Below are 24,856 nucleotides of genomic sequence, written 5' to 3' on the forward strand. Positions count from 1 at the left end.
GTCATGCTGAAACAGGAAAGGTCCTTGCCCAAACTGTTGCCACAAAGTTTGAAGCACAGAATCATCTAGAATGTCAATGTATGCTGTGTCTTAAGATTTGCCTGCACTGGAATTTAGTGGGCTACGGTCCTGTTCTGTGTGCTTGTGTGGCATACCACTTTGCAGCTGAGCCACTGTTGCACCTTGATGTTTTCACCTCACAATAACAGCACTTCGAGTTGACCCGGGCAGATTTATCAGGGCAAAACTTATATGAACTGACTTGTTGGAAAGGTGGTGTCCTATGACTGTGCCACGTTGAAAGTCACTTAACTATTCAGTAAGGCCATTAAACTGCCAATGTTTGTCTATGGCGATTGCACGGCTGTGTGCTCTGTTTTATACACCTGTCAGTACGGGTGTGGCTGAAATGGCAAAATCCACTAGTTTGTTTCCGCATACACTATATAGACACACACAAAAGTATGTTATTTTCAGAGGTAGACTGGTTCTGGCAGCCAAATACTCTATCTGAACATACAGTTGAAGTCGGAAGTTTACATACACTTAGGTTGGAGTCATTAAAACTTGTTTTTCAACCACTCCACAAATGTCTTGTTAACAAACTATAGTTTTGGCAAGTCGGTTAAGATATCTCCTTTGTGCATGACACAACAAATTTTTACATCAATTGTTTACAGACAGATTTGTTCAATTCACTGTATCACAATTCCAGTGGGTCAGAAGTTTACATACAATAAGTTGACTGTGCCTTGAAACAGCTTGGAAAATTCCAGAAAATGATGTCATGGCTTTAGAAGTTTCTGATAGGCTAATTGACATAATTTGAGTCGATTGGAGGTGTACCTGTGGATGGATTTCAAGGCCTACCTTCAAACTCAGTGCCTCTTTGCTTGACATTATTGGAAAATCAAAAGAAATCAGCCAAGATCTCAGAAAAACAATTGTAGACCTCCACAAGTCTGGTTCCTCCTTGGGAGAAATTTCCAAATGCCTGAAGGTACCACGTTCATCTGTACAAACAATAGTACGCAAGTATAAACACCATGGGGCCACGCAGCCGTCATACCACTCAGGAAGGAGACGCGTTCTGTCTCCTAGAGATAAATGTATTTAGGTGCGAAAACTGCAAATCAATCCCAGAACAACAACAGACCTTGTGAAGATGCTGGAGGAGACTTTATGGATAAACTTTTCGTACTTTTTGGAGAAATGTCTGATGAAACAAAAATAGAACTGTTTGGCCATAATGACCATCGTTATGTTTGGAGGAAAAAGGGGAAGGCTTGCAAGCCGAACACCACCATCCCAACCTTGAAGCACGGGGGTCGCAGCATCATGTTGTGGTGGTGCTTTGCTGCAGGAGGGACTGGTGCTCTTCACAAAAAAGATGGCATCATGAGGATGGAAAATTATGTGGATATATTGAAGCAAAATCTTAAGACATCAGTCAGGAAGTTAAAGCTTGGTCGCAAATGGGTCTTCCAAATGGACAATGACCCCAAGCATACTTCCAAAGTTGTGGCAAAATATCTTAAAAACAACAAGGTATTGGAGTGGCCATCACAAAGCCCTGACCTCAATCCTATAGAAAATTTGTGGGCAGACCTGAAAGTGTGTGTGTGTGCAAGGAGGCCTACAAACCTGACTCAGTTACACCAGCTCTGTCAGGAGGAATGGGCCAAAATTCAACCAACTTATTGTGGGAAGCTTGTGGAAGGCTACCCGACACGTTCGACACATGTTAAACAATTTGAAGGCAATGCTACCAAATACTATGTAGTGTACTATGAGTGTATGTGAACTTCTGACCCACTGGGAATGTGATGAAAGAAATCAAATCTGAAATAAATCATTCTCTCTACTATTATTCTGACATTTCACATTCTTACAATAAAGTGGTGATCCTAACTGACCAAAAGCGGAGAATTCTTACTAGGATAAAATGTCAGGAATTGTGAAAAACATTTTTTGGCCAAGGTGTATGTAAACTTCCGACTTCAACTGTATATCGATTCTAGAAACATAAAGCCCTTTATTTTCATATCACATCAAAATAATTTCACAAATACAAAATACACACTTACTGTACACCATTTTAACCTGCTTTATCACAGTTGCAGCCAACCAGTATTTTTCAGTGACATGTTTCTGGCAGCCTTCCTTTAGTGTTCAGAGTATGCTAATTAGCACAGGTGGTACCTCTGTCTTCCATCTGTCTTCAGTAAACATGCACTGTAACTTGGAGATATGGCTATGTGTGAAGACTAACCCTATAAAGGCGTATCAATTTACCATGAAATTTTTAGAAAATGGTTTATTTCTGATATGAAAGATAAGGTCCTTATGCTTCCTCCTAATTTCTAGCAAAGGGTACATGGTGATAGTGTGTTAGTGGTGTAGTTGGTTCACTAAGATGTATAAATCCCCAAATATACTGTATTGACTCTAGCCTCTTCCTGTCCTACCATGGAATCAACATAACGATTCCCTTCAAAATGGAAATAATTTGAATGTCAGTGGGAGAGATCCCTTTTTCGACAAGAGGGAAAACTGGATGCTTTCCAGGCAGTCACACAAAGCTCTGAAAGGACCAGAGCACTCAATAGCATCTCTCTATTTCCCAGTGTCCCCTTTCTGTTGGATCACAGTCATACCATTCCAATGTTCCCAAAGGGGAGGGCGGGCTTATTCAGTTGGAACTATTTGAGTTTCAGATGGATCATGTGCAGTCCGCGGAGCCAGTAAGACTCCTTATTCTACAAGACAGACAGTCATCTGCTTTATGAATTTATTTCTGGATTGTCTTTAGCATTGTGAGAAGACATTTAGTAGTATGGTTTAGACCCTGCTTGAATCTGACGGCGGTTGGGATTTGAAATGCTCGTCATAGTATTGGACGAGGATGTCGGCGTTCGCTGTAAAAGAACTGCACCTGCCAGCTAATGTCAGTCAACACTACAGGCTCCTGATTTAGCCCCTCAAACTTGAATAGCAACATACGGCAACATGTGTCCACTACTCTCTTGTAGGTCATGTGGCCAGTGTTTTGTGTTCAATACATTTGTCCTTTGAGTGTGTAAGGCAAGCCAAAACATACACAACATTGAACTTTTCATGGTGAATTTACTCTGATTTATTTACTATGCAAAAAGTGGCACTTAACATGCATGATCCACATAAAAGGCTGTGCATGGGTATAACAATTTTACTGTCGTAAGAATAGTTGTTTCTATGGTCACCATGTATCCTGTTTTAACTTGAGTAATGCAAATTAAGTTACCAAAGTGTTTTTCCTTGCAGGTCTCTAGAGCCTGAGCTGCAGCCACCTAGTAAAACCCTAGAGGAGCCGTTCAGTCCAAGTGAAAAGAGTATCCACTGCTCAGAGGGACAGAGGTCACCTGAAGCCCGCACGCCCACCCCACCCCCGCCAGCCTTAAAAATAAAAACGACCCCCAAACTGTTCACTCCCAGCAAGCCCAGCTTCCAGAGCTCAGGAGACTCTGGAGGCAGCAGTATGAGCAGCAGTGTGGCTGACCTTCCCACCTTCACCCCCAGCCTCTTTGCCCCCAGTGCCTTCAACTATGCACGGCCACGCCAGTTTATCCAGTCCCAGCCGGCCTTCCAGGTCCCCAGCTATGATGTAGCCCAGGCTCTGCCTCAGTCCAATGGGAACAGCAGCAAGGCCTCTCCCTCCTCCTCCAATCTGAGCTCCCCCATTTCCACTCCTGCATTCTCACAGCCGCCGGTGTTTCCCCATGACCCTCCTCCTCCCGCTGCCCAGCCCGTGTCCCCCTCCCGCGCCCCCATGCGCTCCACTATCACACTCACCCCGAGGGTCCCCAGTGCTAACACCAGTGTCAGTGTCCCAGCCCCATCTGAGCACAAGTCCCCGTCCTCTTCAGCTGCCTTCCTCTGCTCTGTCCTGCCCTCTCAGTCCACCCCACAGTACAAGCCTGCACCCATGTCCATTCCCCAGCCTCCATCACCAGCTCGCTCCTCACACTCCCCCAACCCTCCCAGCCCCCTGCCCAAGCCCCGCTTTGATGCCCCCCTGCACATGGCTCTCCCTACTGACAGCCTGCCTATGAGTCAGTCTCCCCACTCCCAAACTCCCACCACCGTTTCCATGCCACAGCCCTCCTTTCCTCCTCCCTCATGCGTGTCTCTGCCTCCTAGCTACAGAGGGACCCCAAACATGTGAGTTGCTATATTTTGAAATGGTAAATAAAATGCCTAAGTCTTAGCTAGTATGTTATAGCCATTCACCATACACTGAATATACAAAACATTATGAACACCTTCCTAATGTTGAGTTGCACCCCCCACCCCCCCACCCTTGCCCTCAGAACAGCCTCAATTCGTCGGGGCATTGACTCAACAAGGTGTCGAAAGTGTTCCACAGGGATACTGGCCCCATGTTGACTCCAATGCTTCCCATAGTTGTCAAGTTGACTGGATGTCCTTAGGGTGGTGAACCATTGTTGATGCTGATTTGGAAACTGTTGAGTGTGAAAAACCCAGCAGCTTTGCAGTTCTTGACACAAACTACCATACCCGTTCAAAGGCACTTAAATCTTTTGTCTTGCCCATTCACCAGTACATGTCTCAACAGGCTTAACCTGTCTTCTCCCCTTCATCTACACTGATTTTGAAGTGAATTTAACAAGTGACATCAATAAGGGTCAGTCTGTCATGGAAAGAGCAAGTGTTCTTAATGTTTTGTATACTCAGTGTATATTATTTTAACATTTAATGGTTGATTTAATATTCTGGCTGGCTTACCCTCTCCAGCCTTCCCAAGCTCATTGTGAAGAAGGCTCCTGCCCCTCAGCCAGTGTCCCACAACTCGGATGAGCAGATCCAGGGCTCCAAGGACGCCCTGATCCAAGATCTGGAGAAGAAGCTACGCACCAAAGAAGCCCGCAGGAGAAACAGCCAGGTACTCATTATAACAAACTAGCCCGGAGTCAGTGGGCAGTGAAGTGTCATTTTTGTGTGGATATACTGTATGTATGTGGATAGGGAAATGTGTGATGTGATTCAATGTTATAATCTAAGTGTTGTCTTAGTTTATTCCCTAACCACATTAAATAAGTACTTTTTGATAACGTGCTTGTTTACTCCACTCCCACATGAATGCTGTACAAGAAGACGTGTGGTTCCCTTCCTGATTTGAACCCATACAGCATACATCATCAGACCATTTGATATCACAATGTGGCAACTATGAAAGAGGGAAATATGGATTCGTAACTTATCACCCTCTCGTAGTATTCCTGTATTAATTAAAGTCAAGGACATACAATATCCTTGACGCCACGTGCATCAAAAGGGATTCTCAACTTTGAATAGATACTTCAATAGGACCCAACTTCCAATTACTAGAAGCTTCAGTGGAATCACTGGGACTTAGTGGACCAGTGTACTATGATCAACACAAGGCAGCTGTTGTGTTGAAGTAGACCCTATAACATTGGAGGCTGCTCTATGGACAGACCTACTACTTACACAGCCGGTCCCAATTCACTTTCTACCTTATCCATAACCCTTGGACGTTTGCAGGTCTGAATAGGTATAGCAGTTCAGTGGTGGAGCATCCACCATATTGCTTCCAATGAGTAAGTTGGGACCATAGACTTAGATGGACAACTCATCTTTGTATCTGTCCCATTATGGCGTCTGTGAGAGCACAGGCAGCGCCGTAGAGGCCATCTAAATTTTGAAGTAGTACATTTACTTCTGAGTTGGTAAAAAAAAAACTCAGCGTGCATATGGCCACCTGGAGTGTGTTTTGAAGAGGTATAAAACCCAGGTTGGAAATGTTACTGCCACCTGCAGTTATGGAATGTTTTCTCACATGTATAATTCATCGGCTGATCCCTCCTGATGACCTGGATGGAATTATTTGATCCTTCCTTACCCCTTAGGAAGTCCCACCTTGTTGAGTACCTCAAAATGGTGAAAGTCCTCAAGTGCGCTGCCCATGCTAAAACAGTCTTTTGGGTACTAGAGTTGTATATGACTGCAGTATACTGGCTCAGCATTGGCTGGTTTACGGGTACTATACAGGATATGGTGTAACTGGTGGGATTTGAACCTGGGTCTCCCATGGGAGAAATCAAGGTCTTGACCTTTTAGAGCAAGAGGAAATTCCCTTTTGGGCCGTCACTGATTTTGAAGTCTTAGGCGGGGCTACCTCATTACGTGACGTCTAGCAACCATGACTGACTCATGTCCGCTACACTGGCTGGCTATTGGCTGCTTTACTGGTACTATATAGTATATTGGCTCGTTTAATGGTACTAGTACACTGACTGACCATAGGCTGGTTTCCTGTTTGTCCCCTGACAGAAGTTGTCCTATGAGGAGCGCATGGCTCGACGGTTGCTGGGTCCAGATAACGCTGCCTCTGTCTTTGACTTTGAGAATTCCTCCGACTCACAACTCGACCAGGTATAATTTACTCATATCCCTTCTTTATCATCCATTACAACCCATTTGATTTACAGGAAGTTCTTTTAGGAAGTACAATTCACTTTTTTTCATTTTTTAAATATATTTTTTTCAAGGATCCATACTTTTGTCATGCTACTGTATGTCTTTGATCTACTAATACAGATCACAGGTTTCTCAGGCTTGGAGACGTTGTTACTAATACTATGTGGGGTTTAGATGGGATGTTCCCTGCACTATGTGTGACTAGTCCCCTGTCACTGTAGATCAGCCCTCAATTCTCCTCACACAATGGGTCTGGGCTCCGGCTCTGTCCTCTTCAGTGACAGTAGAACTGCACAGCCCTCTTCCAAGAATGCAGCTAGAAATAGCAGGTGTGAAGACTGCCATAGCAGCATTCTCCCAAGGATATGTAGTGTCAGATGCCAGAAAGAGACCACACATTCACACAACAGTACAACACGTGTGTCCACACAACGGTACAACACGTGTGCCCACAGCACTATCCCCCATCTGGCCACCCCTATTGCCCTAGGCATAGTGTCATGTACTTTGAAATGTTTTGCAAGTCTGGTTATTCAAGAGGTTGTGTTGAAGTAATGCCTTTTCAGGAGAGGATGTAGTCTTGAACATAGGCCACCTTTATGGGTGAACTTGAGTGTTGGCACTACATATAGTGTAGAGGCAGTGATGAATCACTCTCTATATACAGTATGTGAATGCTTTTACACAGGCCCATGGCAAAAATGTTATTCCCAAATCTCTCTGTCCTCTCTTGCAGCCAGAATCACCAGAGGGACGTAACACTGGAGGAATATGGTAAATTTCACCCACAGTCAGCAAAAGCATGTGTATACATTTCTAATGCTTTACATTAGAATTAGTAATTTGGCAGACACGCTTACTGAGAGCGACTTACAATAGTGCATTTGTCTTAAAGGAGCAGTTCACTATTGTACATCTTGACGTTAGACGGTTCCTCACACTGACAGTTTCTCCCAGCTCATAGACGACTATCTACCCCCTCTACTAATCGATGGTTCGGTTTTCTTTAAACCGCCACTACAAACTTAAGCTAACCTTAGCCACCGCAACTTAACAATCATGCGGGCATGTTTTTAACTTTTTTTTTTATCACCCTTTTAAACTAACATCAAACCAAATAGGGAGTTGATCTGAATTGGTTTCAGGTGATTTGGACAGTTTTCTTTAAACATGCCCCCATCGATTTGATAGCCACCACAAGCTAAGGTTAGCTGAAGTGTTTAGTGGATGTTTAAAGAACTGAACCAATGATTAGTTTCTCTTGGCCCATAGACTACATTCAGGGTGAGGAACTGTCTAACATCAAGTTGTAAAATGGTGAACTACTCCTTTAAGATAGTTGTGATTTATATTTAAAATACTTATTTAAGAGGTAGGGTTTCAGACTTTTTCGGAAGATGGACATTAGGAGGACACTTATTCCACAATTGGTGTGCCAGGACAGAAGCGCTTTGCCTGGGCTGAGCGGTAGCTTCCCTCCCGTAGGGGTGGGAGGGCAAAGAGACCAGAGGTGGCAGAAAAGAGTGCTTGGGTTAGGGTATTGGGTTTGAAAATAGCCTGAATGTAAGGAGGGGAGAGTTCCCTCTAGCTGCTCCATAGGAAAGCACCAGGGTCTTCAAGATGATGTGTGCTTCGAGTGGAAGCCAGTGGAGTGTGCGGAGGAGCGGGGTGACCTGGGAGAACTTGAGAAGGTTGAACACCAAAAGAGTTTTGCTCATACCCCATATACACAATAAATCAGTAGATGAGGAGACCAGAAAGAGAAGAGTGCTCCACGTGAGGGTGAAGGCATGTGCGAATGAGACCTGAGGCTTAGGGCTGGGTAGCGGGTTGTCGGCTCCAGGTTGAGTTTCCTGGCGCAGCCGTGTGTTTGTGTGCTGTTTCCAATGCCTACCACGGGCTCCGGTTCCATGCTGTAAGTGGAACAATAATAGACCATGAACTGAGTGAGCTGACATGTCTCCCAGTCTCTACAGCTATGATGTCTTCCTTACTGATGTTTTCTGGGATTGCTTTGTCTTCCCATTATGATGCACAGTTGGAAGGTGAAGGGCACATGCTGTGTTACTTGAAGTGAGATGGCTTAGGATCCATGTGTGGACTTTTTGTCCATTTTGTTTATGTTAATGGGGTTTTCTGAACAGCATGAATGGAGAGCATGACCGCATGAATGGTTATGAATTAGTTCAAATTGCTTTTTGAGCCTGAAAAGATGAGAAGAGTGGGCTCTCTTGACTGCATGACAACTCAATCATTCAAAGTCGGCCATCAAAGGCGCAGTTATGAAGCTCCTCTGTTCCTACCCCCTCCCTCTTCTGCTTTCACTTTCTCCTCACTCCTTTCTTTCTCCTCATTCTGTCTCTTTCTTTCCTCTAGGGGAAAACACCATTCTGGTACTGATGGCAATGAGGGCTCGGCCATCCAGGAGAAGTGCTATGCCCCACGTTTCATCCAGGTCCCCAAGGACCTTACAGTGGAGGAGGGCAGGTTCTGCAGGATCGACTTCAAGGTACGGCACTGGACACGCTGTAATCAGTTTAGTCATGAATGTTGATCAAATGCATTATATGTAGCTAGCATTCAACATTTTTATAGCTGGGCTCTATTTCCTAGGCAGGAACTTATTGCTGAGGTATCTTCTGTAAAGACCTCGTTAAACTTTGACACGGACTCATGCAACAATTTTATTTAAGAGTAATGTAATTAAAGCCTCTGGAGTCCAAACATGAAACTCAATATCACATCTGGACAGAATAACCAGGTTGTAAAAAGCTACCCTGTACTCTCCTCCCCCCTCATCCACTTCCTCCTCTGAGCTATCAGGGTCCCTGCACTTAGCCCCGCATGACCCCCTAGTCGTCCACACTCCAGTCCACACACTCCCTGGGTCACTCGCTGCTCAAGGTTGTGTCCAGGGTCATATTTATTAGTACACACTGTAGCAAAACATTTTGCAACAAAATGTTTATATTTTCTTCTGTTTGATGTTGAACGAATGCACCCCTGTTCTGTGTCCTCAGGTGGGAGGTCTGCCCACCCCAGATGTGGCCTGGTATCTCGACGGGAAGGCCATCCGCCCCGACGACTACCACAAGATGCTGGTGTGTGAGAAGGGCATGCACTCCTTCATCATTGAGATTGTGACAGTGCATCATGCCGGTGTCTACGAGTGTATTGCCAGAAACCGCGCTGGGGAGAACCACTTCTACATAAAACTGGAGGTTATCGGTAAGGGCTGTTTTTGATTACTGTATTCTGTCAAATAATCTCCCATTTCCCATCTCTTAGCTTAGCATTGATGCTCTAACACTGCTTTACCCCCTCTCCTCTTCAGCCCAGGAGATGCTTCGCCCGCCCACCTTTGTCCAGAAGATGCTGAACTCTCGTGCCCTGGAGGGGGACACGGTGAGGTTAGAGTGTAAGGTGGCTGCCTCCCCTCCACCAAAACTCTTCTGGAAGAAGGACAAAGACATGCTGCGCATTGACCCCACCAGGATGAGGTTGATGGACCTTCAATTCCAAGTTTGAAACTTTCAGAAGGAGAAATGCTCACAGTAGAGATTGTAATTTCTGACAGTTAGCTGACTTGCAGCCAGCTGAAATGTGTTTGCTTATTAGCTGATTTAGTTTGGCTAGTTAAGGTGAACCTCTGTTGGCTATAAGTGAGAGGTGCTGTTGATTCCATGAGAGAGTAACCCAAGCATGATGTGTCTTCCAGCCTGTACCAGGATGGCACTGGAAGTCAGTGCCTGCTCATTGAGAGGCTGGTCAAATCTGATGCAGGCTGGTACACCCTGTCTGCCATCAACGAGGCCGGCATGTCCACCTGCAATGCCAGACTGGACGTAGGAAGTAAGTGGACCGTGTGTGGGTGTGTGCTTATCACACAAGTGTTTAGTTAAGAGATCCGATTGGCTCATCCCTGTCCGTTACCTATTACTGTGTGTATATGTTTCAAGACTTAAACTCATAAACACCACAAAACTGCTGTGCCAATCAAGCTCTTGTGGCCCTTCACAGCTAATAGTATGCTGACATCTGCACTAGTGGGACAAAGGCAGGGATTACCACACTGTTTACATCCGAGATAGACAACGCTGTGACCTCGACTCAGAATGTCTGCTATGACAGGGCATTGAAATGGCATTCTACACTACTGTAATATAAACAGTGGTGGGAAAACTACCCAATTGTCATACTGGAGTAAAGATAATAGAAAATGAAAAGTGGGTCACCCAGTAAAATATTACTTGAGTAAAAGTATTTTGTTTTAAATAGAAGTATCAAAATTAAATGTAATCGCTAAAATATAATTAAGTATCAAAAGTATCAAAATTCCTTATATTAAGCAAACCAGACGGCACAATTTTCTTGTTTTTTAATTTTTACATTTACAGATAGCAAGAGCACACTCCAACACTCAGATATAATTGATAAATTAAGCATTTGTGTTTAGTGAGTCCACCAGATCAGAGGCAGTAGGGATGACCAGAGATGTACTCTTGATAAATGTGTGAATTTTACCAATTTCCTGTCCTGCTAAGCATTCCAAATGTAACGAGTACTTTTGGGTGTCAAGGAAAAATGTATGAAGTAAAAAGTACATTATTTTCATTAGGAATGTAAGTGAAGTAAAAGTTGTCAAACATAAATGGTGAAGTATACATACCCCAAAAAACTACTTAGGTAAAAATACTTTAAAGTACTACTTAAGTACTTTATACCACTGACTACAAATTACCAGTGTTGTGCAAAAACGTATGTACTGTAGCAGCAAGGGGAAATTGTCTGTTACTCAATATTTGTAGTACTTTCTGCTGTTACGATGGAGAGGAGCAAATTTCCTGTCATTTCTCCTGCCGTCCTGCAAATACAGTAGTTGCCATGGCGGTGCAAGTTGTAAAGGCTGATAGAAACCCATAACAGATGTATCATTACAAGGCTAGGAAAATGAGGGGCTGCTGTATTATATTCCTCCTCGATCACATAACATGCCATCTGGTACGCGGACCGAGAGCGGCCATATTGACTTTTACCTCTATTCAGCCTAGCTAGCTGAAGATGTAGTCTGAAATGTGTCGGTCAGAGCGAGGGCATATACTTGCTCTATCCTCTCAGCGCAGGGTTACTAAATGGAAATACTGACTCTTCTTTGGTCATATGATTGTCTCATCACGATGATGTCAGGCCCCAACTGTGCAGTAGAATTTAGCCGGACACTCTGCTGGCCACAAGAAAAGTCTTTCGACTCCCAAGGTTAACCTGTAATTGGAGATGATGCTTAATACAGCAACGCTTGGCAGAGAGGGCTGCGACGCCAGTCTCACAGCACAGGCATGCCTCAATGGCACTTGTGCAAACCTTAATACCGTAGCAGTTTATCCTTGGAGTTCTTTTTAGGAAAATCTCTTAGGATAGCAGCACATTGTGTATGAGCACTCCTCCTGTGTATGAAGAGGTCCAAACATGATTTCAAATTCCTTATGTTAGGCAAACCAGACGGTACAATTTTCATGTTTTTAAAATAATAGGTTGGTAATATTTGACATTGACCGGCTTTATTTTCATTTTGTTTTATTACCTGGCTCAAATGCAACATTTCCATTTATTATTGCATTAGAGGTTCAAAGAGCCTGTTCTGAATATATCTTGATCTTTGTATTCCATTCTGTTTGTATTCCATTCTCTTGTCTCTGCAGCTCGCACCAACAAGCCTGCCCCGCCTACAGGCAAGCATTTTAAAATCCCCCTCAGCCATCTCCCCGTCCTGACTCCAGACCCCACCCCCCAGCACACGGCTCCCCTGTACGAGAGCGAGGAGCTCTAGACAAAAGTACACCAGGAGTGTAATAATTGTGGATGTGTGTTGTGCTCCTTATCATACCTGCCTGTGTCCTACCACTGAGGCTGTCTTGTTGTTTGTGTCTTGGGGAAGAAACCAATTGAGGTTTAGAGGAAGCGGGTAGATGGACTCACATTTTGCCCACACTGCCTCAGTCTCAATCCAGGACACCTCAAAAGACCCCGCATTTGTCAAATGCACTTTAGTTTGAGCCCTTCTGGTTTTGTGTCAAGGGCATGCTGGTCAGATGCGGGTTTCCCAACCGCACATCCTCTTAGTGTGGTGTAGCCTTCCTGGCCGGTGCACTTGACTTGGCACAGACCTTTGTCAAATGCTGTTCTGTGGTTTGCTGTTCTAGTGGATAGAGGATTAATCATGTATCGTCTCCAGACATGTAGCTATCTTTCGAAGTTCCTTCACAAAGCATCGTTTTTATGACGGCTGCTTCAAGTGAGAATGTGTGTAGGTGATATTTCTGTTTTTTAAAGGTCAAATGGTTTTATTATATAAGCTATTTATTGGACAATTACTTCTAAATGTAAATGGTTGCCGTAACACCCAAATTTACCACAACCTCAAGGTCTGATCCTGACCATAGAAAAACATTTTGAATAAGTGTTATGTACCGTGTATGATGTGAAATTGAATGTATGTGTAATAAAGTTTTCATGACCTTATTACAGGTGGTTATTTCACTTTGAAAATAAGATATCAAATTGAGTTCATATGCCGAACAAAACTATGTAAAGACATGTTTCATGAGCTGAAATAACAGCCCAGAAATGTTGCCTATACACAAAGCTTATTGCTCACATTTGTGTACATCCCGGTTAGTGAGAATTTCTCCTTTGCCTAGATAATCCAGCCACCTGACAGTTGTGGCATATCAAGAAGCTGATTAAACATGACAATTACACAGGTGCTCCTTGTGCTGGGGACAAAAGGCCACTCTAAAATGTGCAATTTTGTCACAACACAATGCCACAATGTCAAGTTGTGGGTGTGTGCAATTGGCATGCTGACTACATGAATGTCCACCAGAGCTGTGGCCAAATAATTGAATGTTAATTTCTTTACCATAAGCCTCTGTTTTAGAGAATTTGGCAGTACATCCAACTGGCCTCACAACCGCAGGCCACGTAACTACGCCATCCACATCCTCCACCTGCGGGATCAACGGAGACCAGCCACCCAGACAGCTGATGAAACTGGGTTTGCACAACTGAAGAATTTTGGCACAAACTGTTACCTGTCTCAGTGAATCTTATCTGCATGCTCATTGTCCTCACCAGGTACGTAACTGAATCCAGTGGCAAATGCTCACCATCTTTGGCCACTGGCACACTGGAGAAGTCTGCTCTTCTCAGCTGAATCACAGTTTCAACTCTACCAGGTAAATGGCAGACTGTGTATATGGCATCATGGGCGACTGATGTCAATGTTGTGACCAGTGCCCCATGTTGGCAGTGGAGTTATATGGGCAGGCATAAGCTACAGACAATGAACACCATGGCAATTTGACTGCACAGATAGTGACGAGATCCTGCGGCCCACTGTCGTGCCATTCATCCGCCGCCATCACCTCGTTTCAGCATAATTCACCGCAAGGATCTGAAAATGTCCCAGTTCTTCCATATTCAAACATGTCGCCCATTGAGAATGCTCTGGATCGGGGTACGACAACGTTCCAATTATCGCCAATATCCAGCAACTTCGAACAGCCATTGAAGAGCAGGACAACATTACACAGGCTACAATCAGCCTGATCAACTCTATGCAAAGATCAGGGTGCATGAGGCAAATGGTGGTCACACCAGTTACCGACTGGTTTTGTGATCCATGCCCCTACCTTAAGGTATGTGACAAACTGATGCATATCTGTATTCTCAGTCATGTGAACTCCATAGACTAGTGCCATTGACATTTTTCAATTGACTGGTTTCCTTATGAACTCCAGTGAAGAATTGTAGCCATTAAGTATTGTAATTTATTTTATATTTAAAAAAAATACATTTTCATCAAAACATTTTGAAACACTTGATATTCAAAGGAAGGACCTTTTGGGCTCCCAATGTGTGAAGTGAAAAACTGGTAATATAAAGACTGACACGGGTCCCCTCGACAGGAAATCCACCCCCACTGGACAGTTAACCTGACCTTTTAGGACATTCTCTTCTATCCTGTTCTGATGAAAAAAGCCCAGACATTTAAACGAGACGACATAACGTTTCAGTACACGAGTATTGGGCTCCTCTTGGCCGTCTTCTTCAGGTGAGTCCGAAGGTGACTGACTCTGTAATTGTTGAGGAAGTGCTTGGCAATAGAACTGCTCAGGATGATGTACTCTACACTCATTCACACATAGTAAAAAAATAAAAAGGAATTAATGGTGGTGGTCTCTCGCTTTAAGTACAGTAAGGTCAAGTCCATGGGATGGCTATGGTTAAATCGCCCATTTCTTGGGGAGGAGTAATCATGGTGTCCACTTTCCTTAGACTGCAGCCTTGAGACTACGGTTTCCCAATAATTTCAGAAGGAAAAGTCTGACAGCTGGGCGCTCAGATCTCCACGTCGCTCTCCTTGTCGTTGTCATGGTCACCATCATAGAACTCATTGGCTGCCTCCGGCCTGTAAAGAGAACATAAGCCATTTAGTTCCAAAATGTTCAAACACCATACAATTCAGTTCACACAGATACTACATGCAGTTAGACCAAAACGGGTCATATTGATTCCATTACTAATATGTTCCTGTGTGTCACAAAGCTGACTACGAGTGTATTCACCTGGAATAGTTGTCCTCTGAGCCCCGCTCATCTGGGTCTCCCTCGTCAGTACGCTCGTAGCTCAGGATGTCGGAGGGCACGTCGTGGATCTGGACACTGGGGGCGTGGTTCAACATCTTCAAGTTCTCAAAGACCGTCGAACGTATCTGCTCCAGGTACTAAACAAACACAGGAGGAAGATAAAATCACTTAAACTGGAGAAAACAAGTTTCATGGTCACACACATTCAATAGTTTGAATCCTTGTTGAAAACATGTAGACTGTGGTTCAGGAATAAAAAAAAAACAAGAAGAAAGAGGGAGAGAGCATGCAGTGCATTCTCAAACTTACCTGTCTTGAATTCTGGTTCTCTATCCTGGTGCTCACATCTGGGTGGAGTGTGAAGTCTGGAGCAAAATACTCAAAGTACTCTGGAGAGATGAGAAAAAGTGCTTTTAAAAGTGCTTTTATACTGAAAAAAATATATAAAACGCAACATGCAACAATTTATGATTTTACTAAGTTACAGCTCATATGGAAATCAGTCAATTGAAAAATGAATTTGGCCCTAATCTAAGGATTCCACATGACTGAGAATACAGATATGAATCTGTTGGTCACAGACACCTTAAAAAAAAAGTAGAGGCATGGATCAGAAAACCAGTCAATATCGGGTGTGACCATTATCTCATGCAGCGCGACATCGCCTTCGCATAGAGTTGATCAGGCTGACTGTGGCCTGTGGAATGTTATCCCACACTTCAATGGCTGTGCGAAGTTGCGGGAACTGGAACACGCTGTCGTACACGTCGATCCAGAACATTCCAAACGTGCTCAATGTGTGACATATCTGGCCAGCATGCAGGTTTACAGCTTTGAGGAATTGTGTGCAGATCTTTGCGACATGGGACATGCTGAAATATGTGATGGCAGCATATGAATGGCACGACAACGGGCCTCAGGATCTCGCCACGGTATCTCTGTGCGTTCAAATTGCCATCAATAAAATGAAAGTGTTTGTTGTCCATAGCCAAACCATAACTCCACCATGGGGCACTCGGTTCACAATGTTGACATCAGTAAACCGCTCGCCCACACGACGCCATACACACTCTGCCATCTGCCCGGTACAGTTAACTGGGATTCCTGCGTGCCAGTGGCCATCGAAGGTGAACATTTGCCCACTGAAGTCAGTTACAATATCGAACTGCAGTCTGGGCAAGATCCTGGTGAGGACGACGACCACGCAGATGTGCTTCCCTGAGACTGTTTGACAGTTTGTGCATACCTACAGTTTCATCAGCTGACCGGGTGGCTGGTCTCAGACAATCCCGCAGGTGAAGAAGCCGGATGTGACGCTCCTGTGCCGACGTGATTACACGTGGTCTGCAGTTGTGAGGCCGGTTGGCCATACTACCAAATTCTCTAAAACAATGATGTGGCTTTTGGTAAAGAAATTAACCTTCTTTCAAATCAAATGTTATTTGTCTCATGCGCCGAATACAACAGGTGTAAGTAACCCTTACAGTGAAATGCTTACTTACAAGCCCTTAACCAACAATGCTTAAAAAAAAAAAAAGTAAAAATAGAAAATAAAACAATTAAAACAGCAGCAGTAAAATAACAAGCCAGGCAATATACAGGGGGTACTGGTACAGAGTCAATGTGCGGGGGCACCAGTTAGTGGAGGTAATATGTACATGTAGGTAGAGTTAGTGACTATGCATGGATTAAAAACAGAGTAGCAGCAGCGTAAAATAGGGTTCTGGGTAGCCCTTTGATTAGCTGTTCAGGAGTCTTATGGCTTGGGGGTAGAAGCTGTTAAGAAGCCTTTTGGACCTCGACTTGGTGCTCCGGTACCGCTTGCCTTGCGGTAGCAGAGAGAACATTCTACGACTAGGGTGGCTGGAGTCGTTGACAATTTTTAGGACCTTCCTCTGACATCACCTGGTATACAGGTCCTGGATGGCAGGAAGCTTGGCGCCAGTGATGTACTGGGCCGTACGCACTAGCCTCTGTAGTGCCTTGAGGTTGGAGGCCGAGCAGTTACCATACCAGACAGTGATGCAACCAGTCAGGACGCTCTCGATGGTGCAGCTGTAGAACCTTTTGAGGATCTGAGGACCTATGCCAAATCTTTTCAGTCTCCTGAGGGGGAATACGCTTTGTCGTGCCCTCTTCACAACTGCAAGTGTGTTTGAACCATGACAGTTTGTTGGTGATGTGGACACCAAGGAACTTGAAGCTCTCAACCTGTTCCATCGATGAGAATTGGGGCATGCTCTGTTCTCCTTTTCCTGTAGTCCTTCGTCTTTATCAAGTTGAGAGAGAGGTTGTTGTCCTGGCTCCACACGACGAGGTCTCTGACCTCCCTATAGGCTGTCTCATCGTTGTCGGTGATCAGGACTACCACTTGTGACATCAGCAAACTTGCTAATGGTGTTGGTGTCGTGCCTGGCAACTTTTTTTATTTAACTAGGAAAGTCAGATAAGAAATTATTATTTACAATGATGGCCTGCCTACCCCACACCCGGACGACGCAGAGCAAATTGTGCGCCGCCCTATGGGACTCCCAATCACGGAAGGATGTGATGCAGCCTGGATGCAGTCAGTGAACATGAGTACAGGAGGGGACTGAGCACGCAGCCCTGAGGGGCCCCCATGTTGAAGATCAGCGTGGCGGGTGTGTTTTTACCTACCCTCACCACCCAGGGGTGGCCCGTCAGGAAGTCCAAGCTCCAGTTGCAGAGGGAGGTGTTTAGTCCCAGGGTCCTTAACTTAGTGCGGCAGGGTAGCCTAGTGGTTAGAGCATTGGACTAGTAACCGGAAGGCTGCAAGTTCAGACCCCCGAGCTGACAAGGTACAAATGTCGTTCTGCCCCTGAACAGGCAGTTAACCCACTGTTCCTAGGCCATAATTGAAAATAAGAATTTGTTCTTAACTGACCTGCCTAGTTAAATAAAGGTAAATAATAGTGATGAGTGCTATGGTGTTGTACGCTGAGCTGTAGTCAATGAATAGCATTCTCACATAGGTGTTCCTTTTGTCCAGGTGGGAAAGGGCATTGAGTGCAGAGATTGCATCATCTGTGGATCTGTTGGGGCAGTATGCAAATTGGAGTGGGTCTAAGGTTTCTGGGATAATGGTGTTGATGTGTTGGTGTTGACCATTCTTTCAAAGCACTTCATGGCTACAGACATGAGTGCTATGGGACTATGGTGGTCGGCTTGAAACATGTTGGTATTACAAACTGTCAGGGACAGGTGGAAAATGTCAGTGAACACACTTGTCAGTTGGTCAGAGCATGCTAGGAGTACTGTTCTGGTAATCCATCTGGCCCCGCGGCCTTGTAAATGTTGACCTGTTTAAAGGACATCGGCTACGGAGAGCGTGATCACACAGTCGTCCGGAACAGCCTGTGCTCATGATTGTTTCAGTGTTACTTGCCTCGAAGCGAGCATATAAGTAATTTAGCCCATCTGGTAGGTTTGTCACTGGGCAGCTCGTGGCTGTGCTTCCCTTTGTGGTCTGTAATAGTTTGCAAGCCCTGCCACATCAGACGAGCGTCGGAGCCGGTGGAGTACTATTCAATCTTAGTCCTCTATTGACACTTTGCCTGTTTGATGGTTCGTCGGAGGGCATAGCGGTATTTCTTATAAGCTTCCGGGTTAGAGTCCCACTCATTGAAAGAGCCAGCTCTAGCCTTTAGCTCATTCTGGATGTTGCATGTAAATCCATGGCTTCTGGTTGGTGTATGTGCGTGCGGTCACTGTGGGGACGATGTCATCGATGAAGCGACTGATGTACACCACACAGTGACTGATGTGGTGTACGCCTCAATGCCAGCGGAAGAATCCCAGAACATATTCCAGTCTGTGCTATCAAAACAGTCCTGTGGCATCTGCCTCATCTGACCACTTCCTTATTGACCGAGTCACTGGTGCTTCCTGCTTTGGTTTAAGCTTGTCAGAAGGAATCAGGAGGATAGAATTATGGTCAGATTTGCTAAATGGAGGGCGAGGGAGAGCTTTGTACGTGTCTCTGTGTGTGTCCTAAAGGTGGTCTAGAGTTTTTTTTTCCTTCTGGTTGCACACGTAATATGCTGATATTAATTAGGTAAAAGTTATTTGAGTTTCCCTGCATTAAAGTCCCCAGCCACTAGCCACTAGGAGCGCCGCCTCTGGATGAGCGCTGTCCTGTTTGCTTATGGCCGTATACAGCTCATCGAGTGCGGTCTTAGTGCCAGCATCGGTCTGCGGTGGTATATAGACAGCTATGAAATATATAGGTGTAAACGGTCTTGGTAAGTAGTGTGGTCTACAGCTTATCATGAGATACTCTACCTCAGGTGAGCAAAACCGTGAGGCTTCCTTAGATTTCATGCACCCGCTGTCGTCTTCAAATAGGCATAGGCCGCCACCCCTTGTCTTACCAGAGGCCACTGTTCTATCCTCCTGAAAAGCTTAAACCCCGCCAGCTTTATGGCCTTCAGCCACGACTCGGTGAAACATAAGATACTACCGTTTTTAATGTCCCGTTGGTAGGATATACGTGCTCGTAGTTTGTCTATTTTATTATCGATTGATTGTGCGTTGGCTAATAGGACCGATGGTAAAGGTTGATTACCCTCTCGATGACAGATCCTTACAAGACACATGGACCGCCGTTCACGATATCTATGTATTTTCCTCCTGCGAATGACGGGGATGAGGGCCTTGTCAGGTGTCTGGAGTAAATCCTTCCCATCCAACTCGCTGAAGAAGAATTCCTCCAGTACGGGGTGAGTAATTGCTGCCCTGATATCAAGAAGCTATTTTTGGTCATATGACACAGTGGCAGAAACATTATGTACAAGTTACAAATAACGCAAAAAAACATACATAATAGCACGATTGGTTGCGGGATCGTAAAACGGCAGCCATCTCTTTTGGCGCTATTATTATTATTATTATTATTGTCCCCCCAACACAATGTTCACCTCTGTAATGATAATGCTATTTAATCAGCTTCTTGATATGCCACACCTTCCAGGTGGATGGACATTTTCTGGGATCTTTTTATTTCAGCTCATGAAGCATGGGATCAACACTTTGCATTTATTTTTGTTCAGTGTACATCATATTATGTCAATATAATATCAAACCAATGTACAAAAAGCTTGCTCACTTACCACTATAGGGCAGCTCATCACTAATTGGCTCATCGACTAGGAGGGAGGTCTCATAGGTCCTAGAATGGCGGAAGAGCAACAGTTTTAAGTGGTTCCATATACACTGTGAGAACATTATCTCTCGGTCTCCATCAAAAACAACTGTCACCTAACCTCTACACCAGGTGTATTTAAGGTCCAGAGCTTGCTGGTTTGGTTCTACCTGATAATTAATTACACACACCTGGTGTCCCAGGTTTAAAATCAGTCCCTGATTAGAGGGGAACAATGGAAAAAAAGGCAGTGAAACAGGCTTCGAGTTCCAGAGTTCTACACTATAGTTCAGTTACAGCAATGAAATAAATGAGTACTCACCAGCATCTGGCCACATTGCGTACTGTGTACCCCCCTCCTCCCAGCACCAGCAGGGGAATCCTGAAGCTTTTTACAAACTCCACACATTCCCTATAGGAAAAATAAGTACCCTGGGTAAGAGTTTACCATATCCTGGTTCCTGTGTAAATTGGTAAGGGATTTTCTGTAATCACTTGTGCCCTCCTACCAGTAGGTTGCAGGATATCCTCATATTATAGAGTACATTGACTTCCATCCACCGAACCTGAATCCTTATCACTACAAAGACACTTACCCATGGCCTCGTATACTGAGGTTGAAGCATCCTAGTCGGTCACAGCCCAGAGAGTCAGCCCCACACTATCAATGACAAGAGGTGCATGTATGAGTACCATATTCAATACCACAATCCATGCCACTCATGTGAAAACGCTAATGATGATCTCTGGCTGCCAAATGCTCACCTGAAGAACGATACAGGTTGGCTGGTAGAAGTCCACCACTTGCTTAATGACTGGCTGAAAGAGTTGCCTGTAGCCTAAGAAACAAAGTGCGATAATGATAAGGTATTGGACAAAATTAAGAGAATTCATCCTTTCAAGCATTCTTGCCAATTATGCAAGGTTTTGCTCAATTGATCCCCTATCAAATCAGGAAACATCTGTTGTTGGTTATTATCCAGTATACTATCAGACCCTTTATAACACTCATCAGAGAGATGTTAATAGTTTATACGTCAGGCAGCATAACACATATCTGATGAAAGCACTCCCCAGAGACATCTCACTGGCCTGAGTCTAATAGCATTATCAGACTGGCTCGCCAGAGAACCACCCTGAGTAGGGGATCCAGAAAGGACACTACTCACTCTGGTCATCGATCCCATCCCGGAGAGGCACGTTCAGGCAGTAGTAACGGCCGCTCTCAGCCCCCACCTCATACATGTCACCTATGGGACAAAACATAGAAACACAATTTGTTCATCAAAGAATAGGCTCATTAAGGGGGCTTTCGCACCATATTGGTTTGGAGCAGTTTTCCCGAACTTTGCCGCATTTTCCCCCTTATTTGGACTGGTGTGAACAGTATCCACACTAAACAATGCACTATGGTTCACTCAAAAAGGGTGGTCTCAGTCCATATCTATATGTATAGTGGTGCGGTTCGCTGCAGGTGAGATCACAGTCCGGACCAAACACAGGAAAAGAACCAGAGGCATGAACCAGAGGCATGCATTATTACTGGTTGTTTGACTGCGAGCATTTGATAAAATGCACACAGCACTATAACTTGATATCTCTGAAACATTATGTGAGTAGCGGTGCATTTATGATCGCATCTGATGCAGATTAGGGGAGATGGGGGATATAGGCTATTGAATAGCTTATTCACTTTGCACTTTGAGCAGTTATTGCACAGTTTCCACATGTCATTGGAAGACCAAAGTGAAAGTAATATGAAGTTTGGGACACACAAGCTATGCTTCTGGATAATCATAAATGGATTTAACGTGAGCATTTTCGCCAAAAAAAACAAATGACTTGCATGAACATGTGATTTTGTTTAGGCATTTCAGTTCGTTTGACATTTGGCAATGTGAAACTAACCGGACCAAACAAAAAAAAATAAAAAATAAAAATACAAAAAATACAAAACAAGCTGATTCGAACTATAGCTCAGAACTGTGTTTGCCCTAAGACACCTCTATTGCCCCATAGAGATATTCAATCATTTAGTCATTAAGACAAACGGTCTATTTATCAATGAGTATTCTCACTGATTATAACAGACTCTCATATGGCTTGTCTTACCTGTGCCTGGGAAAAAGTAGTTCCCATACTTGTGGAAGGATACAGTCATGACCCGATCAGTCAGGTAAAAGGCTTCCTGCACCCCATCGCCATGGTGAATGTCAATGTCTATGTAGAGCACACGTGGGTGGTATCTAAAGATAGATTTACATTATTAGTTGTTAGTGATCCTTAGAGGGATGTGAACCCAGAAACAGAGGGGAAAAAAACATATTTAGGAAATAGTCAAATACAAGGGTGCTTTACTCTTACTTCAAAAGCTCCAGTATACTGATGACAATGTCATTCACATAACAAAATCCAGAGGCCTAAAAACAAAAAAACAAGTGAAATCATGACATCATAAAGAGCTGTACATAGGCATATATAAAGATGACCAGAGGCCATAATAAATTGTAAATTGTCTTGACAAAAAAACAAATGCATGTCGCATAATTCTTACCTCAAATTTCTTAGCATGATGAAGACCCCCAGCCCAGTTGATGGCAATGTCACATATCTGCAAAACAATGGCCCCGATCAATACTCAAATCACAAAGTCTGGTTGACTATTTACCTGGCTCTGTAAATTGCTGAATTGCTTGCTTGGCCTAAATAAATATAGCCTACCAGTAGATAGAATACATTTATAACATAGTCCTGACCTGACAAAAAAAGGTGAGCTTTCCGTTTTCCCTAAAACAAACTGACCATCACAGTGGTACAACATGGTGTGTGCGCGCGTGCACATACCTTGTGGTTTAGCTGTGTTGCTCCCTGTAGTGACGCTCCGGTATACCTGGAGCAGAACTCAAACAGGCCCGGGAATACAGGGCTGACAGGGGACACATGCATTATCACACAGATATGAGTATGTCAAACAGATATTGATAACAAGTTGCACATTACAGTGAGCATAATGTTACATCAACAACAGTCTATTATGACACATTATGTATTTCACACAGTGTTATATTGTCCTCAAGTCACACATGAATCCAAATTTAAACCAGGTTAGCAATGTAGGCTAATACATTATAGAACCCTCAAACTCAACTCTGGACCTCGAAGCCAGTTCCACTGTTTTTTTTTATTTATTCTTCCCCTCTAATTGGGGACTGATTTAGACCTGGGACACCAATTAATTAATTATCATGTAGAACTGAAAACTCCTAGGCTCCAGACCTCGTAGGGGAAGAGTTGAATACCCCTGTTATAGAATATAGAATATAGATAAGACATTCTCACCAGTCATCCCCCACATTGAAGGTGTTGAGACTCTTTGTGAAGCCCTGCATATTGTTGGGGCTGACCTTCTGAAGAAAGTCAATGTAATCTTCTGAGTGAAATCGGCACATGTCATGTTGGGAGGCTTTGTATGGTTTGAAAACCTATAAAACAAGGACCAGTCAATACATGAACATGGTGTCAAGAAGGACATGAAAGAGTCTCGTTTCATCTGGTACTTTTCAGCATGTTTAACATCAGCAGGACTTACCTGCATCTTTTTGTATAGGCCATAGTGCAAAACAAGGCTGTGCGTCAGAGAGAGACGATGGGGTTTCATAGGGTGACCAGCACCTTGATAAAGAAAGAAAAAGCAACAATCATGTTTCAGTTAGTGTTATTCTCTCCTATGCAGTTATCAATTTCTTAATTTCTCTGTGGTTCTGCATGGTGCTAGCTATCATTCATAACCTACCTAGCTAGGAAAAATATAGCATAAAACATCTCTACTCTTGCAAACACACGACTATTAGCTAGTAACCTTAGTTATAGCGAACACGTTTCGAGTTTGCGGCGAGACCTATTGACCTGATTGCTAGAATAAATAAGAATAACGTTACAATCAAATCACAAATTAAAAAGAAAATAACTGTATTACACTAACCTTATTCGTCTAAAAAGGCTGGCTAATATGCTATGCTTGAGTCTAGCTTTGTGTAGCCAAAATCTTACCATAATGAAAGTTCCCCACGTCCGGATCATAAAAATATGCTGTTCTATTGGACATTGCAAATTAGCCTTCTTTTTTTATATGGTTCGCTGGGTGTTTGTTACTGTAAATATATAGTTGCTTCATTTAGCAAGTAGCCACCATTGTAAACGGCGAGTAAAATGTACGTCATTGTCCAGTGACAGACAAAGGGGGCGGGAGTAGGGGGGTCATTGCTAAAAGGGAACCAGTAAAATAGAGTAGCGCCAAAGATTTGTATAACTAACCCAAGATAGACCACTGCCTGTCGTTTACAACGAGAGCAAATTAATCATAGCGGGCAGAAAAAGCAAGTAGCCAAGCACGAGCTAGCGAGAGCCTATTGGCGCGTTCTGGCATTTATTTGCATATTTCCGTTAGGGAACGCCTTACGCCTTGTGAAGAGCGCGTGTGCAATAACTCAATTCCCCTTCGCACTCCTAAACAACCCAAAGGGTAAAGTCGACAAAACTTAGTCCC

General features: G+C 44.0%; 2 protein-coding genes across 3 annotated transcripts in view; one reads left to right on the plus strand and one right to left on the minus strand.

Moving 5' to 3' along the window:
* Positions 1-13,020, plus strand: part of LOC109864510 (palladin) — a 35,665-nt gene extending 22,645 nt beyond the window's left edge. For both annotated transcript variants that reach the window (XM_031797919.1, XM_020452357.2), the window contains 9 exons: positions 3,304-4,200; positions 4,795-4,942; positions 6,355-6,456; positions 7,238-7,275; positions 8,878-9,010; positions 9,522-9,729; positions 9,836-10,001; positions 10,220-10,353; positions 12,201-13,020. In XM_031797919.1, coding sequence (XP_031653779.1) covers positions 3,304-4,200; positions 4,795-4,942; positions 6,355-6,456; positions 7,238-7,275; positions 8,878-9,010; positions 9,522-9,729; positions 9,836-10,001; positions 10,220-10,353; positions 12,201-12,328 — 1,954 coding nt within the window. In that variant the 3' untranslated portion in view covers positions 12,329-13,020. The remainder of the gene's footprint in view (positions 1-3,303; positions 4,201-4,794; positions 4,943-6,354; positions 6,457-7,237; positions 7,276-8,877; positions 9,011-9,521; positions 9,730-9,835; positions 10,002-10,219; positions 10,354-12,200) is intronic.
* A 1,292-nt stretch (positions 13,021-14,312) lies between these two features.
* On the minus strand, positions 14,313-24,552 carry LOC109864512 (histone deacetylase 3). The gene is made up of 15 exons (XM_020452359.2): positions 24,361-24,552; positions 23,900-23,982; positions 23,650-23,792; positions 23,155-23,236; positions 22,865-22,921; positions 22,675-22,730; positions 22,423-22,556; positions 21,480-21,560; positions 21,076-21,149; positions 20,907-20,971; positions 20,633-20,722; positions 20,279-20,337; positions 15,459-15,538; positions 15,129-15,286; positions 14,313-14,971 (listed from the first exon to the last, which is right to left on the minus strand). The coding sequence occupies exons 1-15, from the start codon at positions 24,413-24,415 to the stop codon at positions 14,902-14,904; spliced, it is 1,287 nt and encodes a 428-aa protein (XP_020307948.1). The 5' UTR covers positions 24,416-24,552; the 3' UTR covers positions 14,313-14,901.
* Between the last annotated feature and the right edge of the window lie 304 nt (positions 24,553-24,856).

The sequence above is a fragment of the Oncorhynchus kisutch genome, linkage group LG19 (assembly GCF_002021735.2).
Source record: "Oncorhynchus kisutch isolate 150728-3 linkage group LG19, Okis_V2, whole genome shotgun sequence".
Lineage (NCBI taxonomy): Eukaryota > Metazoa > Chordata > Actinopteri > Salmoniformes > Salmonidae > Oncorhynchus > Oncorhynchus kisutch.

Excerpts from the sequence above, each read along its gene's own strand:
- LOC109864512 (XM_020452359.2), bottom strand. The coding sequence starts at position 24,415 with ATGTCCAATAGAACAGCATATTTTTATGATCCGGACGTGGGGAACTTT. Across the intron at positions 22,557-22,674 it reads AGTATACTGGAGCTTTTGAA|ATACCACCCACGTGTGCTCT; the intron begins GTAAGAGTAAAG and ends ATCTATCTTTAG. Across the intron at positions 15,539-20,278 it reads TGATGAGCTGCCCTATAGTG|AGTACTTTGAGTATTTTGCT; the intron begins GTAAGTGAGCAA and ends TCATCTCTCCAG.